The sequence below is a fragment of the Pan troglodytes genome, chromosome 14 (genome assembly GCF_028858775.2).
Source record: "Pan troglodytes isolate AG18354 chromosome 14, NHGRI_mPanTro3-v2.0_pri, whole genome shotgun sequence".
NCBI lineage: Eukaryota > Metazoa > Chordata > Mammalia > Primates > Hominidae > Pan > Pan troglodytes.
The window spans coordinates 34,769,226-34,789,610 of NC_072412.2; the positions used below are offsets into that span (position 1 = coordinate 34,769,226).

At 38.1% G+C, this 20,385-nt stretch overlaps 1 protein-coding gene across 12 annotated transcripts in view; it reads left to right on the forward strand.

Moving 5' to 3' along the window:
- NBEA (neurobeachin) overlaps positions 1 to 20,020 on the forward strand; it is a 708,564-nt gene extending 688,544 nt beyond the window's left edge. For all 12 annotated transcript variants that reach the window (XM_016925167.4, XM_054664886.2, XM_054664889.2 and 9 more), the window contains 6 exons: positions 2,139 to 2,294; positions 2,863 to 3,033; positions 12,371 to 12,472; positions 14,652 to 14,848; positions 15,643 to 15,794; positions 18,187 to 20,020. In XM_016925167.4, coding sequence (XP_016780656.1) covers positions 2,139 to 2,294; positions 2,863 to 3,033; positions 12,371 to 12,472; positions 14,652 to 14,848; positions 15,643 to 15,794; positions 18,187 to 18,277 — 869 coding nt within the window. In that variant the 3' untranslated portion in view covers positions 18,278 to 20,020. The remainder of the gene's footprint in view (positions 1 to 2,138; positions 2,295 to 2,862; positions 3,034 to 12,370; positions 12,473 to 14,651; positions 14,849 to 15,642; positions 15,795 to 18,186) is intronic.
- Positions 20,021 to 20,385: the final 365 nt, after the last annotated feature.

The window sequence follows — 20,385 nt, forward strand, 5'->3', positions numbered from 1 at the left end:
TGAGGCGGAGTCTCGCTCTGTCGCCCAGGCTGGAGTGCAGTGGCGCGATCTCGGCTCACTGCAACCTCCGCCGCCCGGGTTCACGCCATTCTCCTGCCTCAGCCTCCCGAGTAGCTGGGACTACAGGCGCCCGCCACCACGCCCGGCTAATTTTTGGTATTTTTAGTAGAGTCAGGGTTTCACCGTATTAGCCAGGATGGTCTCGATCTCCTGACCTCGTGATCCGCCCATCTCTGCCTCCCAAAGTGCTGGGATTACAGGCGTGAGCCACTGCGCCCGGCCACCTCTGGCAGTCTTTATCATTGAATTTTTTTAAACTGACATGTTGTAAAGCAAATGTTTCATATGAATTGCAAACTGATGAGCTATAACTCTTTGCAGCAGACATTCAAAATATTTTTAAATAATCGTGTACATATTTATTAGCCATTTGATCCAGAGCTAGCGTCTTAGTCTTTCGAGGCCCTTCCGGTTTCATACCTGTAAGACAGTTTTTAATAATGTTTGTTCTATCTATATCACTGGATGATTAGTAAGATAAATTAGAAAAAAATTGAAAATGCTACGAAAAATTATTAAGCTACATATTAAAGTCAAGGTGTTTTATTCTTAGGTTTTTTTTTTTTTTTTTTTTTTGAGATGGAGTCTCATTATGTCACCCAGGCTGGAGTGCAGTGATGCAATCTCAGACCACTGCAACCTCCGCCTCCCAGGTTAAACCAATTCCCCCACCTCAGCCTCCTGAGTAGCTGGGATTACAGGCGTGCACCACCACGCCTGTCTAATTTTTGTATTTTTAGTAGAGACAGGGTTTCACTGTGCTGGCCAGGCTGGTCTCAAACTTCTGACCTTAAGTGATCTGCCTGCCTGGCCCTCCCAAAGTCCTGGGATTACAGACGTGAGCCACCACGCCCAGCCTCTTATTCTTAGATTCAAATTCATCCTTCATCGTTGAACCTGGAAATAAGATAAGATACAGATGTTTCAATTAGTTACTTATACCCATACACAAAATACCATTTACATGTCTTTGGGAGCTTATAAGCTTTAGGATTAAGAATATTATTAGTCTAGTCTAGCTATTTCTCTTTCCAGTAGACATTGACAATGAAATATACAGCTAATGTGTAACCATGGAAAAATTAATAGGTCTATTCTAATTAGTAAAGGACCAATTGTATAGTTTTCAAGTGGCCTGGGACCCTTGGTCTTCTTGTCCTTACTGACTTTTGTGTATAATATTTTTATTGCTTATGTTTCCTAGTAATTATTTTTATACTGTTAGTAGATATCTACAGATAGTATTACTTATATTTAACTGGTGTTAGAGAGTGGTGGTTACCTTCTACATCTGCATTTCTGTTTAAGAATTCAGCCCAGGGATTTATCCTGAAAGGATGGTGCGCAGTAAGGGACAGGCTGGCATGCAGACAGGCACTGGGGAAATCAGATGGTGTCTCTGAGTTCCTGACTTTATTCAGATTCAATCCCAGGGCTCTGCACTGATTCTTTGCCTGTCTCTTTCCTCCCCAGTCCCTCTCTCATCTTTTTTGTTCCTCTCCTCCCCTGCTAGCCCTTTCTGGAAAGGCCTTCTGTCTGTTGACAATCCAGGCCTGTAAAGCTGCTGACCTGAAGCTCCCTGTGGGGCTGCCCACGTAACAACATCCATTGCTCAAATCTCTACCCTCCTTTTTCACAGGAATTATAAATACCATCCGAAAATGACAGACTGGGGGCAAATATTAATATATCTCTTCCTTAATAACATACTTCATACAATATTTAGTTTTCATGTGATTCTTATAAACTAATGAACTTGTATATAGTGAACATCTAAAGAATTAAATGCATTAAAATATTGTATTATGTTTTAAATTAATTGTCTTGAATTCCTCATATTTTTATTGGTGGAGGGAGAACTAAAATTTCTGGCATAATTTTAAAATACATAATGTGGTTCATAAATAATTACTGCTAAGGAAATTTATATTCCTCAAGGGAGAATCTTAATAATCTCATACCATTAAAAAAACTATTTCTGGATAAATGAAGCATGAAAGTATTGTTTTCCTTCTTTGAGTGCTTGGCAAAACTCATATGGAATCTTTCTTCAAATGCTTTTTTCCATTTACTTTTAGCCAATAATTCAGGTGTAAACAAACGGCAGATCACAGACCTCGTTGACCAGAGTATACAAATCAATGCACATTGTTTTGTGGTAACAGCAGATAATCGCTATATTCTTATCTGTGGATTCTGGGATAAGAGCTTCAGAGTTTATTCTACAGAAACAGGTAATCCTAACTATGAAACACCATATTCTCTTCGAAATGACTATTGTTAAAACCAAAGCTGAATATGAAATCGTACTTAATGTAGGCATTTTTATCATTTGCCAACTTGAGTAGTCAAGATTCAAATTAAATGTTCACATTGTAAGCAAAGTAACTAACTATAACTTCATGTATTCCGAACGTTAGCATGATCCCAGAATTCATAGGACAAATGGGGCTATTGTTCCTTTCCCACAAATTCATATGCAGTAAAAGATCCTAAAACTCCCCTTGGTCTGGCCCAAACCCTGAAGAGAAAAATCGTGATTGTGTTATTTTATAAAGTCTTTTCTTTAAAAATCTCAAGTGACATTCTTGTATCAGTTTTCAAAAGCAATGCGAGAAAGCAACCTGTAGCCAGATTTGAATAACATTGTAACTTTATCAGCCTATAGATGAACTTTTCACAAAACTGGTAAAATAAAATTAAAAATATGGTAAAATTTTTTTAAAAAATCTGATAAAGTTACACTTATTACCATTTGAAGAAAAGACTAAATGAAGCAAACCTGTCATTTCTGTGTTGCAGGGAAATTGACTCAGATTGTATTTGGCCATTGGGATGTGGTCACGTGCTTGGCCAGGTCTGAGTCATACATTGGTGGGGACTGCTACATAGTGTCCGGATCTCGAGATGCCACCCTGCTGCTCTGGTACTGGAGTGGGCGGCACCATATCATAGGAGACAACCCTAACAGCAGTGAGTGTTTGTATCAAATTTGTCCTATCAAACTATAGTTTATTTAAATATATTTTGCCTTTTTGATTTTCCTAATAGTTTTTTCCTGAGGTGTAAGGATTTTAAAATATGAAAGCTTAAGTGGCCAAAATCTGTACTGGAACGTAGCTATGTTCAAAGTGTTAAAATGAGCAGTACTATCACCTACAACATGGAGAGACTTCCAGATCCCCTCACCAGTCCCCTACCCAGACCCTCTGCTCAGCAGCCCAGTCGCCAAATGTCCCCATCCTTCAGAAATTTTCTTCAGCTTCACCTTATCCATTAAACCTCATATTATTTCTTTCAGCTGAAAATAATCTCTCCCTGCTCTGAATTTTCAGAAGATTTTGCCTGTGTCTCATTCAGGGCACTAACTGCTATCTACCATATATACTATAGTAAATGTCTCCATTTATTCGTTTAGCAAACAGTGAGTGAGTACCCCCTTCACATGAGGCATTGTGGGAGATGCAAAAACTGAATAAGACAGTTTCCTTGCTTGGGAGGATTCCTCAAGTGATAGTTATTCCACAGTGCACCCTAAGATATCCCATAGGAAGAAAGCGTTGGGAGAGGCTGGACTCCTTCATGAAATAATTTTGGAGTACAGTGTTTATACTCAAACTTTCTACATAAGCTCTGAAAGTCTTACACAAATAATTTTGTTGATGCTTGTTTAATCCACAGCCTCTCAAACTTCTTTTTCCAAGGAAACTTTTATTTATGTTAAGAGAAGTTAGTTATTAGTTGTTGGACTGCTGCCCCAAGAAAACACTAAAGTAGATAATGAGTGTCTGTCTTTCCATCTTCAGTTCCTGTCATAGTAATATACATAATAGGTTTCCAATAAATTAAATGACTGAAGAGCTGGATAAGAGATTGGCTAGAAATAATTACTGCTTTTAATTACTAAGCTTTCAATAGTTCATTCAAATGCATGACTTTCCTGTAAAATATAGAAAGGTTTCTGTGAAGTGATAATGGCAAGTACTCAAACCAGGATTATTCAAATTGTCACAGCTTACACAGCACTCCAAAATAAACTGAAACATGAATTTGGGGAATACTTATAACCCAACAGAGATAAAAATTTTTCAGGAAACCTGTGCATCTACAACTAAAATACTATAAGAGTAGATAAGAAATCTACAAGATGCCATGTTACATTGCGTGGCTGGCTGCTGCCTCTCTGGTCAGTTCCAACCTGTGAGACAGCTTGGGGTGGAAACTGAATTGCACATCCACCCTTCATGTCCCACTCCATCCCCCCAACCCTTATGCATTTTGACAGGAATACCGCAAAAATAGGAAATGGCTTTGGATGGATAAGAACAAAGGCCCCATCATAGTACAGGAGAGAATGGAGAAATACATTTGTATGAGAAGATAGTGGAAGATTGGATTAGATGTCCAAATGTTATGTGAAGTTTTATTCCTGTTGCCCGTAGCTAGAGTTGAACAGTGGATGAAGAAACTAGGTGTGTTGTAAAATAGCATATGCCTCTTGGCATAGCTACTGAACAAGAGAGTGTCTATTGTACATACGAGTCTCTGTTCTAAATTTGAACAAGATGTGATCTTGATTTGAGGGAAAAGATATTCAATGTTGCTTGATTTCCAACCAGTTCAAATAATTAGTTACCAATTCTGTTATTAACAAACATTATGCTCTAAATACCAGTAAGATAATCTCCCTATTTACTCTTTTGTAAAGCCATGTCCTTAAAAAATTCATTTTTAACAGAATTCTAGTATGCCTATGTATGCGTATGTGTACATGTATATAAGACATATGACCTACCAGCGATGGCTTTGTTATTCTCAAGAATGGTACATTATCAAGTATATTTTATCTAAATATATGTTCACATATTTCCAAATTGTCTTTATTTCCATAATAGTGTAGCATTTCTTTAAAAAGTTTAATTAAGCAGCAGGTCTGTGTAGTATCTTTCATATACATTGATAAAAATTAGAACTTGTTAGAAAAAATTTAAAAGAAACAGAATAGAGCTTTAAATCTAATTAATTACCATCTTCAAAATGAAGCCCAGAAATCATGCAAGTGTTATTTCCAAAAAGGGGATTTATTTCTTAAAAGCTGCCATCTGGTAGCTGAGATAAGATGTTTTATATAATGTACTGCTAGGAGGTAAAGAATATTAAAGAAAAATATTAAATTATAGTAATTATCTATGTTCACTACTGTGTTTTCTAATGATCTCTTAAACCAAAAGATGGCTAACTATCAATTGTAGCTTTGGTACATCAGTCAGCAAGAAAAGTTAAATACAATAATATTTAAATTATTTAAAGCTCCTTACAACAGGAGCTGTGTAAATACAAAATGCTTTTTTAATTCTTAAGAACAAAAATATGGATATTATATTTGTTAAAAAGCAGTATCATATTTTAGTTTTAAGTAAGGACAAGATTATCTTAAAGATATTATGACAAAATTATCAATATGTATTTTTCAGTATTACCTCCATCTATAGGAATTTATTTTTAGTCAAAAGCTGTTGTCATCATTATGAACCTAAACCACTTTCATAGAATCCATCCTGTCAAGACTTTATTAGATATTTAATGTGAACATACGTAGTATGGTACATTAATAAAAGGGAAAAGTGCTCTTCTAGAATAAACAAGATAAGCACCTAAAGTATTAGTCAAGCAACAGTATGTGTTGGGTGCCTACTGTGTGCCTACTGTGAGCCTGGTACTATCCCAGCAGCTGGGAATGCTGCAAAGTCACAACCTCTGACTTTCTAGAGTTTACAAGAATCTACTTTTATACTAATCACAAACTGTTTCTCCTGCTTGGATATACTGAGGATGTCAAGTATTTGTTAAATGAATCATGAATTGTTATCCGATAATATTTTGTACCATGCTTTAAGCATTCATAAAATGCTTAACTTTACATCAAATTGATGATTATGAAAAAAACTGGTTTTAGCTTTTTTCCATAAGGATGATCACAGTAGTAAAAAAGTGATCTCAGGTTTAGTATTGATTGACTGACTGATTTGTGACCCACTTATCTATTTAAAAAGCTAACCTAGTAGCATATATATGCCTGACTAGGGCAACCATCTGTGTCGGTCTCTTCACTCTTTTTTCAGGCAGTCACAGCACACACTGAATTGACTGCCGTATCAGTGCCCTGCCTGTGGTTTGACATAGACATAGTTGTTGCCATCAGAAAACTCACAATGTGAAAGAGATTTTCTTCTGTTCCAGTTTAATCTACTCTAGCTTCCAATTCACAGGTCACAGAAGCAGGCCATATGTGTTTTCTATCTCATAATACATTGATACTCAAGACCAGAAAGCTAGTTATGTCTAAATTTGTATTAAAGTGTGTGACACAATGCCCTTAGGTTTTGGAGGTTGTATGTATTAACCAATCTTTGACGTGGCAAGTCCTGGCATGTAACATAATATCCTAGTAGCTGTTATAATGAAGGGATTGGCCTTGGTGTGGACATGGAACTGCTTTGTGTGTCACCGAGGCCAAATCACACCTGTTCATCACAACATCATGAAATGATAGGATTTATCATTTAACCTTTACAGGCATATCACTAAAATCTTCTCAAGATAAAATTCAACTGACTTTAACATATTTGTTTCTCTTGCATTGTCATTATTATATTGTAATCGATAGCTCTATTAATTCCATGAAGAAAAAATGTCATGTTTGTGAAATCTTTTTAGGCAGGTATAGAAAGTATGTATGGTTTTATTGTGTCAAATATATTGTGAAGAATGCAGACATCTCAGAAATATTAGTCTTTTTCTAATCATTTTGACCATTGTGATGAATTGGTCACAAAGATAATAAATATTTGTAAGCAGACTATCAGATATGGAGTCTCAGACCATAAAAGAGATAAGCAAAGTCTACCTAGTGTAGGTTAGAGTTGAATTATCATTGCTTTATTAATGTATTTTATAATATTATTCATTGTTATTCTTTCAAACTCGCGGCTTTGAACGTATAAATTATCTTGGAGACTTTAAATAGGTCCCTAACTAGATAACAGAATCGCAAAGATGTGAAGGACAGATGCTTTCATCCGAAACAGACTTTTACACAAATTCTGAAACTAATTTGGAAGTGATAAAAATTAATTTGCGCACTTTAATTGGAAGCAGCCTACTGCATGAAAGAGAGCAGAGCAGAGCAGGCAATTTGTGCTAAAAGCTGATTGAATTTTTTGTCAGGTAGGTATCTTGGACTTGGCCGCTTATCCTCTTGAGCCTCTCTTTGCAATATATTACAACCCATCTCTGACTGGTGTTCTTTAAAAGGATCAATGGTATTCCTGTGGAATCCCTAGAGTCCAAAATGTCATTGATCTTGGGACTTGACATTTCTCATTACGTGCTGTAGCTTCCAACAAGATAGTCACAAGAGAGGCAAGTTAATATTGTTGTCTCTTCAACAGACACTCAATATACATTGGGACTTCAGCTCAAAAGCCAATCTGCTTTTAAAGAATGTAGTTTTAATGTTTATACCACATATAAGGTGCTTTATAGAGAGTTTGATATGCATACATACAAAAATTTTTAAATCATAGCCATGTGAAACTTTGAAAGAGGATTTACCGTTCATCTTTTCAACTCTAATCTACAAATATTCATTGGGTAGTTTGTATAACACATTGTTATTATGCTTTTCTATTCCACTTTTTAAGAATAAGTCTTTTAGCTCGTGTACGGGCATTATGCAGACTGTCAAAGGAGAAGCCAATTGCAAAGGAGACTCCAGCTGTGCACACACACCTTCTCTGGGCTCCCATTGTGTATGCCTCAGCTCTGGACACTGACCCTCCTGCCAGCCACAACCTGTCACCAAACATCTGCCAAATCACATCCCTCTCTTTGTTTGCATCCAGGCTTCTTTTAAAAAGACTATCCTGGTGCCCAGCTCCACAACTGCCACTAACCAGTGCTACTATAAGAAATGAAAGCATGGGCGATGGATAGCCCAGAGAGATTTGTAGAGTGTATTTAGATTTAGATACATTAAACAAGTTTGTATCACTTCTCGGAGCAAAGAATCTTAGCTAGGATTTAGCATATGTTAAACCATCTTTTTAAGATCAGAGGAAGCGTAGCTCCATATGCAATAGTTGTCACCTTGCAGGGCTTTTTGAGGACCAAATGGTAATGGATGTATTGGAACATCGATGGCACAGAGCCCATTCTGCAGTAGACCACTCATCCACCCCATCCCCTCATTCTAACACCAGTAGACTTTCCAGGGTTCCAGACTGAGAAGGGAGCTGCTTGCCACTCGGCCTCAGCTTTTCCTTTCCTTTTACGGGACTAAGGCTTCAAGAAAGGTCTTTGGCCTAGATTGGAAGCAATATATACAGAGCGACTAATATGTTCTGATCAGAGAGCTTCACGTTCCAACCAGGGGGTGTCTGGGCTTTACGCAGAGCCCAGCTTCCTGAGGAAGGGGAGGTGGATGATACTATTAGTTGTTTTTAGGTGAGCGTAGGACAGTAATGTACTGTGACCTAGATCTGGGCTCAGGACTTCAAGAGAAGAGGTTGTCCTGCAGTGGCAGTGCTCAGAGGAAAATGTAGTCATTGTTATCTCTGAAGAGGAAAAAGAAGTTAGAGTGAATGAATAAATAATTTCACCGTATCTATCTTCCATTCTTCACTGAATACTCTGTGAGTACATAAGGAAATGAAACCACATCATGGGTGAATTTGACATTTTCCAACCCACAGAATGTTTTTACTTGCATTATCTTGGGACCTTGGGACACGCGGGTCCAAGTGTATTTGGTACTTGGAACAGACCTCCACAGCACCTGCCTGTGGCTGAGGAGTTGGGGTCTTGATAAGGGACTCCTGACCGATACCGCTCTTCTCAGCTATTCCAGCAAATTTCTAACATAATATGTTGAAATAAATCTTGAAATCATAGTAGTAATGAAACTACCATACCCTTTGACTAAATCCCTTATTCTGGGATTTTAACTTTCAAAACTCCATCATATTTTATCTAAGTATAAACATGAATAAAAATATCTTCTGCCATGATTCTGCAGTGACTTCCCCAGGGTCAGAAATAAAATCTGAATCAGATTTTATCAGGAGATTCATCCTCTCACTGTGGAGCAGAGGTCTTGGAAACTCCACTGGCTTTGTTTAGTTCTAAATCAGAAAGACCACAGCTTCCCCAGCATATCAGTGTCCCACAAATGAGGTTTAAAATAAGAACCATGAGTTCTTTACTTTGGCCATTTCTCTAAAAGCCAGAGACCATCTCACTAAAAAACCTCTCCTATGTGAATAAGCAGCATCTAATACTAGTATATTTTTTTATCATCCGTTTTGAGAATATTGAAATGACCTTTGATAAAAGGAGGATGGAATTTGTTTATTTTAAGCCTTTTAATATTCGGAGTTTCCAAATGCATGTCTATAAGGAATCTAAAAATTGGACGTGTTTGTTCTTCATCAGTTCTAGTCATTCCAGCACACGGTGAGTGCTTCTGTGGAGGCAGTGGTGGGGCTGAGGGCAACGGCGGTGGCCCTCAGAGGGGCGGTCCACCTGCACCTCCCTCTGCACTGGGCCCTTTAACCCTGGGCTACATCCATCAACTGTGATGTGACAGTGACAGAATATTCCCAGGATTTTGAATGATTGTTGGGGTGTGTGACATCTGTCCCTAGCAATGAAATGAAATATAGGAAACAAGCTTTCCTGCCGCTGCAGGTTTCCCAACTCAGAAAGCCTGGAATGGCATTTTATTTGCCTTTCACTTAAAGAAGGAAACAGTGCTTTCAGGGGCCCTAAACAATACCCCCTAATAGTTAAGTTCCACAGTTTATTCAGATGATCTGGGGAAATTGTAATGAAAAAAATAAAACATTTTAAACTCTCTAAATCAGACATGAGCCTTTGAAAAACTCATTTCCTAGCAGAAAATGTATAACATGCATAAGGAATTTTTTTTATACATTTTTTTCTCAATTCCCTGCAATAGGATCAGATTGCTTTTTATTTTTTCTATAGCATATTAGGGAAAGGTCCCAAAACTATTCATTTTATATAAATGAATTAAGTGTATAATTTCAGGGTTTTCCAGTGTGCTAGTCTCTCCAAGATAAAATTATCATTTAGAAAAATTAAACCTGATATTACACATAAAATCTTACGAATACTTTTTTAGAGATTTAATTTTTATGGATACATAATAGTTGTACATATTGATGGGATATGTTATACAAGGATACAATGTGTAATGATCAAATTGGGGTAATTAGGATATCCAACACCTCAGACATTTATCACTTCTTTGCGTTAGGAACATTCCAAATCTTCTCTTCTAGTTATTTTGAAATGTACAATAAATTATTAGCCGTAGTCACCCTATTTTGCTACCAAACACTAGATTTTATTCCTTCTGCCTAACTGTATCTATCTAACTGTATTGTTCTACCCATTAACCAACACCTTCCCACCACTCTTGCCAGCCTCTGGTAACCACTATTCTGTTTATTTCCTCTGTGAGATCAATTTCTTCAGCTCCCACATATGAGTAAGAAGATGGGACAGTTAGTTGTCTTTCTGTGCCTGGCTAATTTCACTTAACCTCATGTCCTTCAGTTCCGTCTATGTTGTTGCAAATGACAGGATTTCTTTTTTTTATAGCAGAATAATATTCAATTATGTAAATATATCTCATTTTCTTTATCTTTTCATTATTTGTTGGACACTTAGGTTGATTCTATATCTGAGCTATTGTGAATAGTGCTGCAGTCAACACAGGGGTGCAGATATCTCTGATTTGCTGATTTCCTTTGTTTGGAAAACTCTTATCAATGCTTAAAGCTTATTTTACCAGGAAGCCCAGGGCATCTTTGAAACAATTTTTTTTTTCTTTTTCACCTTTTTCCTGCAGTGTGAAACACAATTTTATAAATTATATAAATATGTTTCAGACAAATCCAGGACTGCTGACATTATAAATGGACACTCTACCAATAGTCAAAACACATTATAGCAATATCCATGTATTCAGAAGAAGATGGCAAACTAGCATGAGCTGCTGTCCCCCTTCTCCCACACTCCATCTAAGAGATGCCTCAAAAACAAAATTGGAGCTGATGGGTCTGAGAAAATGCAAATAAAACTGAGAAATCCTTGGGGAGACAGAAGATAGGCAGGTCTTAAGAGAAGATAGGCAGGTCTTAAGGAAGGGGCTCTTGGCCGACCAGAGTGGAAGATGTGGGGCGTCTTACTGGGTAAGGCCTTGTGATTATGCACTTTCCTCATGAACTCTCTGTGGCTTCCCTCTAGCCACTGTGGGCAGAGAACTGGAGCAGCAGTCCAGCTGGCCAGCACCCAGAGGTCCCATAAGTGCCAAAGAAGGGGCTATTCAGGGGGAGGTGCATCTGCCAGCCCTGGAACATTTAACTTCCCCCAACCCCAGTGAGGGCCAGTAGTTCAACCTAGGAGGCAGCTCTAGGAAAGAGGGGCACCAAGACCAAAGTACAGGGTGGTTCTCTGAGAGACAAGATAGGGGATCGGGGGTGGTTACCCCACCAAAAATAGGAATTCACAAAGAAAAACAGGCAAGCATGCAAAGAACACAAGTGCTAGAAAAGAAAGACCGCAAACAGAACAACCTATATGGGTGATGCAGAATAAGCTCATTTCTTTCTGATAAAAGAAGAGAAAAATATAGAACTTTTTACAAAAGGCATAACATTCTCTAAGTCCTTCAATTTATGAAAGCAGTTAGCAGTGAAAATGCTTCTGGGATATAATTCAGCTGGACTTTTTAGCTAGGTTCGCACTAATAAAGTGAAGTAGGTTCAATTCCAACCCTTAGCTGTATGAACTTGGGCAAGTTGAATCACCTTGCAAAGCCATGGGTGTCTAGGCTATAGACTAGGGGTAGTAAGAGTTCCTACCTCATAGAGCATGACCATAAATACATGATGTAACACAGATAAATGCCTTAGCAGGCATTATACCTGTTTCATAACAATAATGGAAGAAAAAGAATAGCCATTACCACTCTCGTTATGTTCTAAGCATGTCACATACGTTAACTTGTCCTGTCATCTAAACAGCATGTATAATAGATTCGCTAGTTATGCGCATTTCACAGAAGAGGAGAGCAGAGAGGTTAAGTAACTGGCTCATGGTCACACAGCTTAATAATAATGCCCTTAATAAACATGGGTATTTTTTGAATATTGCATTGCTGGTGTTGCTCTCTCCCCCTGCTATTGGTCTGTAGTGCCTCACTGCTGCTGTTTTCTTGCAGGTGACTATCCGGCACCAAGAGCCGTCCTCACAGGCCATGACCATGAAGTTGTCTGTGTTTCTGTCTGTGCAGAACTTGGGCTTGTTATCAGTGGTGCTAAAGGTCAGAAGTCATTTCTTTCATTTTCAATGTCTAGAAGATGACTGTTTTCTCACACTAAGCATGATTGTCAGTTTATTTCTTCCAGGAAGCTTCCCATAGACAAATGGTATCCCGAAGTTATTTGTAGATGTTTAGTTTTATGATTAATATTTACTGGCACTAATATAAAATATGTATAAAATTTTATGTAGTATTTTGTGGTCAACAGTGTTCTAAGCAGAACACTGATAAATTACAGTGTATTCTTATGATGCAGCCATTGTAAAGGACATGTAAAAGACAAGGGGAAAGTATCCCTGATGTAGTGGGGGAGGTGGGGGGTCATGTCACTCATCAGACACGGCCTTGGATCCCCTCCCTCTTCAAGTCCCTTTCTTTATAAGGCCAGGGGCTGTGTAGAGGTTGGTGGAAAGGAAACAAAGATTACTTGGTTCTTTGGAGGTTTTGTTTTGTTTTTGAGGCATACCTTCACTCTTGTCACACAGGCTGGGGTGCAATGGTGCAATCCAGGCTCCCTGCAACTTCCACCTCCTGGGTTCAGGTGATTCTCCTGCCTCACCCTCCCTAGTAGCTGGGATTACAGGCGCCCGCAACCAAGCCTGGCTAATTTTTTGTATTTTCAGTAGAGATGGGGTTTCACCATGTTGGCCAGGCTGGTCTTTAACTCCTGACCTCAGGTGATCCACCCACCTCAGCCTCCCAAATTGCTGGGATTACAGGCGTGAGCCACCACACCCAGCCTCTTTGGAGTTTTTGTAGAAGACCTTTCATTTCAGGAAGTCAGGAAACTTAGGTCCTAGTTCTGGCTCAAATAGCAGTTCTCTGTGGGAAGACTCCCAGGCAGAAAGGAGCCTGATGCTTGGAGAAACTGAAAGGAGCCCTGGGTGCTGCTGGAGTATCACCGTGGTGCCACAACCTGGAGGAATGAGAAGGCTGAAGGGATGGGAGGGGCCTGGGGCACAAGCATTTGCAATTTTTTTTTTAAATGAGTATAGTAGGAAACTATTGAAGTTTTTTAATCGAGGTGATGAGATAGATAGGTTTGGTTGTTAGAGCTCATTTCAGCTTTTCTACGGAGAATGGATAGAGTCTGAAGGCTGGCACCATGTTTTTAAAATTTTGGTATCTAAGAATAAATAACCCAGAAATGGACACGTAGGATATTTTCAGTCTTTTAATTTTAAAAAGTAATAATATGTGTAATACCATTTTACCCTGTGAAGTTAAAAAAAAAAAAGGAAAATAAGTGACACATAGTAGGCACCAAGAAAGAGACATTTCCTACAGGGGCTGTGTGATGTTAGAGATGATTGCTGGTGTTTTCCTAATTTTCTTTAGGGCAAGTCTATTACTTTAGTAATCAGGACAAAATTTAATAATGTCACTTGCTTTGTAAAATATGTGTCTATTCAGCTCAATTAAAAATAAACACGTAATTCATACATTGTTTTGTGGAAATCTTTTTGGGACAAGGGAATAGATATATAATACCAAACTATAGTGACCAATTTTTATGAATTGATCAGTGAATTTTTTACTTTATCAACACTATTTTATAAGGGCAAAAAAACCCAGAAACCATCAGAGCCAAATGTCACTCCTTACCCTCCTTTCACACTCTTGCCTCACTATTCATTTATTTAAAAGACAAAATATCTTTCTGTAGGCTGAAATACTTAAGTTTTCTCAATTTTGCTTTTACATTTTATGTGTATGGATGACAGAAAAAGGTAAAATGTACTTGACGGCAATGTATTGATGTGGTACAACGCGTAAAATTTTGATGCTACTTGAGAAAATGAGCAGCTGTTCTGATAATTCTATTAAACTTTCAAGAAAAGTTTCTAAAAGCGTATTAAGAGAAAATGGCACATAAAGTCTTTTATTCTCACATAATCTGTGAGCTGTACCATTTTACTATGAATATTACCTGACAAAGGAAAAGACCAAGTATTTACCTGGTGAAGAAGTGTGCGGCGTAGGAGTGTGATATGTAGCAGGTACTCTGGCTTTGCTCTGTTTAAATGTAGCATCAGCGCTTGGCCTGGCCAGCCTACCTCTTTCCTGTCCTCTTCCGTCACATCTGAGTGCACACCCAGCAAGGTTTTCAGGTTGGTGGGAGCTAGTATGTCGTTTGTCATCCCCAACTGACCCTGGCATTGATGTCCCCACTTTGCAGAGGGCCCTTGCCTTGTCCACACCATCACTGGAGATTTGCTGAGAGCCCTTGAAGGACCAGAAAACTGCTTATTCCCACGCTTGATATCTGTCTCCAGCGAAGGCCACTGTATCATATACTATGAACGAGGGCGATTCAGTAATTTCAGCATTAATGGGAAACTTTTGGCTCAAATGGAGATCAATGATTCAACACGGGTAAATCTGCATAGTTCGTGCTAAGTAGGACTGAAGCCAAGAGATTAAAGATTGATTGTTTTACATTAAATAATTCATAATAGAATGTCTGTGCTATCCAGATAAATGTGTTCTAGATTAAAAGTATATAACTTCACGTGGACTGGTACTTTAAACAAACCCAAAGTTCATTTAATTGCAAGTAATTAACTCAGTGCATTAGACTTCAGAAATGATAGCTGTTGTTTGATTAAAGTTTAGACCCTCAGGAGGGTTTTTAAAGCTCCTTTTATAATTGTTTCAGTGCTGCACCCTCACAACATTAAAAGTGAGTTTATTTTCAAAGATTTCTATCTTTAGAACCCTAAACAAAAATTACATATACCCATTTACCCTTCATTCATGAATAAATTATAATTGCTGGGTTGTCATTATTAAACACTGTTTTGAAATATGTTTCTTCCATTTGTTCTTTAATTCTCTATAATATTAATATTCAAGATTTAACTAAACATGTTACTTAATGCTCAAATTCTTCCTGGATTAAATTGATAATATTCTCTTGGGAATTTAATCTTGGTTTTAATAAGATCTTTTGTATATGTAAGAACTTCGATGAATTCCACAATGGAAATTCTGTGGATTGAACTTGATTTTGTTGGACAAATGACTGACAGTAGGCAATAATGATAAGGGAACTGTACTGAGTACTTTTCAGTAGTGACAGTTGGCTATTGAGGAAAAATTGAGAGAAATGGTTGTTGTGTATTTTATTTTATTTTATTTTTTGTTTGTTTGTTTTACCTTTTCTGAAGGCCATTCTCCTGAGCAGTGATGGCCAGAACCTGGTCACCGGAGGGGACAATGGGGTAGTAGAGGTCTGGCAGGCCTGTGACTTCAAGCAACTGTACATTTACCCTGGATGTGATGCTGGCATTAGAGCAATGGACTTGTCCCATGACCAGAGGTGAGCTGCGTCAAGGACAAGTGTCATCACTGAGAACTGTCATTGAAGGCTCTCTTCATTCTACCAAGGGTGAATTGTGCTGTGAGTGCAATTCCAGCATCCAAATGAAAGAAAGACTGGCAAAGAAAAGGGGAAAATGAGGGGAAGAGTAAGGATTCTAGTGAGAGGGAAACAGAGGAAGAGAATAAGAAGGAAAAAAAGAAAAGGATCTGATGAAGAACAGGTGCCTCCAGACATGTTTTAAGGGCCCAAGACATAGAACTTACTCCCACCAAGTTCCCTGTTCTCAGGTTCCTGCCTAGTCTCAGACAGGCCACCCTGGCTTATATGATGTGAGGGAAACACGTATTTTTCAGCAGAGGTGGGATTCAGTGTGAGACCTACTTCTTGCTAACCAGTTTCCAGCAAAGTGCATAGTGTGGGCCGTAGCTGGCCTCCCTTTCAACAGCATGCGGCACTCACGCGTTACCCAGAACAATTTTTTTACCCCCATGTTCTTATTTACCTGTTTCTCATTTATGTTATTTTGTTTTATTGTATGTATTTCCTTAAAACACGTTAATCCTTTAATCCAGCTCTTTCTTGGAAAGAGTTGATATGAATGTTAATCAATTAATAATGATTTTCCATTGTTCCTCAATTTGCAATAGGATTTTATTATTTCCTAAAATTTACCTTTGGGTTTCTTACAAAGTGAAAATAATATTAGAAATATAAAGTCTAAAGTTCCTAAGCCTTTAAAATAAACTACAACCCTATAATCTGAATATGGCATGTGATTTCTAATTTTTGCTATTTAACAGAAATAAGAAAAGCTTGTTAATCAACGTTTTTCCCAACTACATGTAATATTCCTCATAACAGTATTGGTTTTAAAATATTTTAAATATTAAGACATAATAAAGTTAACAAAGCATCTTCACAATATAATAAAATGGCACTGAAGTCATCAGGGAAAACACTGTAAGCTAATTTAGTCTGGGAAAGGATGTTTGGTCTGCAGCCCAGACTGTTTTTAAAGAAGGTTTAAGGTTATTATTGGAGTATCCCAAAGTGCTGCAGCCCATACTTAGGAATAAATGGGAATGGTTTGTTGTGTTACTATTTGTATATATGTGTGTTTCCAGAGTGTTTGAAATGATTTGTGTTTGTAAGCAGTTTCAATATTTCCCTGATATTCTTACTCATTCGTGTATTCATTTTGCTGCCATCATCATAGGTTGAGTGCAGTGCAAAGTACTAAGGATCCACAACAAGAAACTGACCCCAGAGAGCTCAGATCCTCATAATCATTGCATATGAGGGCACCAGGAACAGACTAACAGAAGAAGGAAGGGATGAACTCTTCTTGAGGGCTGGGGAGGGCAGGAAAGACCTCAGAAGATGCTCATCCATTCACCAGGCATGAACAGACAGGGTGGATGGAAGAGCATATTCAAAGTTGCAGTAGTATTAGGGGGTCTCAATGGAGGGGGGAAAGATACTAAGTTTCTATTTCTATTTTAACCTCATCCTTGGTTTTGATTATTTTGTTGTTTTATAATGAATACTGCATGCGTATCAATTATAAACTGATAAACATATATTGGGGATATTACTCAAAAGGTATTTATTGGATGAGGTGTCTAATCAAAAGTGAAGCAACACTTTATGTAGACAGAAATCCTGAAACCTGAGTTTAGTCAGTGGCAGTGGGACTGGGGAGGAATATCCCTGAAAAAGAAGCCTCAGAGCTGAACAGCTGATCAGTTAGGAGGGAGAGGGAGAGGAGACAAGGTGACTTAACCAGCAAAAGACCAGCAAGGTCAGAAAGTACCAGTGATTCATGGTGGACATGTTGAATCTGAGGGTTTTGTGACAAGACAGCCTGGCAATGACCTCCACTTGGCAATGGGAAATCAGCATCTGGGGCTTCAGAAAGATACGTCGTTGCCTTTACGTCCAGGGAGACTGTGGACCGAGAGGACAAGAGGTGGAGTGATTCAAGGGGGCAAAGAAAAGAAAGGTCAGAGAGATAGGAAGAGATGCCAGATATCCTCAGAGAAGCCAATAGATGCCCAAAACAAGGCAGCGGACAGGCACGTGTGTGATTGCTGAGAGAAATGGGGCACCCAGCGGAGGCTGGAAATGTGGTTCCGTGGGCCCCTCACGCTCTGCAGCAGGGCTGGCTGTCCAGGTGTGTGCGGGCTAACTGTGCTCCTCTCAGCAGAACCAAGAAGAAATTTCAGTCCTACTTCCATGAATTAAAAATTACAAAATTAAGACTTGGCAAACCTTGAGATCATGATATTGTCTAGTGTAAAATGCCAAACTTTGAGATAATGTCTAGTGTAAAATAGCAACCACAGAAATGATTTTATATCACTTTTAACTGCTGTTTCTGCTTTTCCAGGACTCTGATCACTGGCATGGCTTCTGGTAGCATTGTAGCTTTTAATATAGATTTTAATCGGTGGCATTATGAGCATCAGAACAGATACTGAAGATAAAGGAAGAACCAAAAGCCAAGTTAAAGCTGAGAGCACAAGTGCTGCATGGAAAGGCAATATCTCTGGTGGAAAAAACTCGTCTACATCGACCTCCGTTTGTACATTCCATCACACCCAGCAATAGCTGTACATTGTAGTCAGCAACCATTTTACTTTGTGTGTTTTTTCACGACTGAACACCAGCTGCTATCAAGCAAGCTTATATCATGTAAATTATATGAATTAGGAGATGTTTTGGTAATTATTTCATATATTGTTGTTTATTGAGAAAAGGTTGTAGGATGTGTCACAAGAGACTTTTGACAATTCTGAGGAACCTTGTGTCCAGTTGTTACAAAGTTTAAGCTTTGAACCTAACCTGCATCCCATTTCCAGCCTCTTTTCAAGCTGAGAAAAAAAAAAAAACACGTTTGATACTTTGTACATCAGATGCATCTTATTTAAAAGGGATACTTTTGTAAAAGTAAAACCTTGTATAAAGAACAAAATGTTTCTTAATTTTATTGTGGAGTTACAACTTGCATGTTCCTTACTCCTGATGGCTTGATGGAACAGGTGCATTCACACTATGAAACAGAAAGATCTGTCCAAGGACACAGCTTGTATGAAAGGGTTGAATTTGGGCTCCATCAGTAATTTTTGACATTTTCACCAAAATATAGTTTGCACTTTTTAATCTAAAGTCATCCCTTCTGAGTGAAATTTGCTCATAAAGCATTTGGATACTAAGCCATTATTTGCCATTTTGGGTACTTTATACAAAGAAAATTCAGCCCTACCCTGCATAATTTGAAGACACAGCAGAAAGGGGGCTTAGGGATGAGGTCCTGGTTTTTCTTGTATAAATAGGAGTCATGGGCGTTAGTTCTGTAGTAATAACTTCCCAGCACCTGGACATCTCTTCCAGAGTCATCCCACTGGCTTGGTGTGTATACATTAGGGGAGGATAATCTGATGCTAACTTTTTTTTTCTCTTTGGTTCTTGAATAGCTTAGTTTCTTTAATAACAAGTCAAACTTTATTACAACAATAACTGAAGTTATTCTTTTAGGTTCTCGTGAAATTCTCACTGAAAGCCACATTCTTAGCCTAAGGCATTTCATCTTTTATGATATAAAATGATGGCTATCAAATGATTTTCCATACATTGTACTGATCAAGTTATACACCCAGGGGTATATACACTTTCTTCATGTTTCTTCTTTGTATATTTGGTGACCGTATTGTCATAGATGTACATATTGTGTCGGTAGGGCTATGAGGCATGTTACAGGAATGTAATTTTCTCAGAATTTACACTCACTTGCAGTCATTTATTTAAAAAGATAAAACAAGATAATGGGTTCTTTGTATTGGCACTTTGCACCAGAAACATATCATTATTTATTGATGTGATTACTTATTTGTTATCCACCTTGTACTAGTAAGTTTTAGCACTGAATTCCTTCTTCACTGTTGTTTGTATTTATGAAATTCTGAAATTATGGGGAATCAGCGTAATGATTAAGTTATTCATCACCAGGCTGTAAGCAATATCTTGAGTTTGTAGCTTAGAATTTGGAGGATACTGAACATCTGGAAGACAAGTTCATTTCATCTTGAGATCATGGTGAAATATTTTGGATATATAAATTCCTTAAGCTATTGTAACCATGTTTTATTGCAAAGATGTAAAATATGCCAGATGTGTGTGAGTTGGAAATCAAAAAAAGAAAAATAAAATATGCAAAGAATTCACCGACTGTTTCAGATTTCATTGGACATGTCACTAGCATGCTTTCATTGTGTTGTCATACAGGTTTCAGAAGTCATCATCATCTGATGTAGAGCCTACAGCATCTAAAAACATGAAATCGAGTCCTAATGAGGTTCTGCAATTTGCTGAAACCTGAGCTGCTCTGCCGAGCCATCTGGCAGGGATTTGGGGCGACAGCGACCATGGGGAAACGGCCCTCATTGTCTATTCTGCATAATCCACTTTGGGGATTGTCTTTATTTTATTTAAAAGGAACTAAGTAGTGAAGGTTATAATAACTCCTTTTTTGAGTGTTATCACATAATGCCTTTTTCATTTGAAACCACACCTTCTAGAACCCATCAGT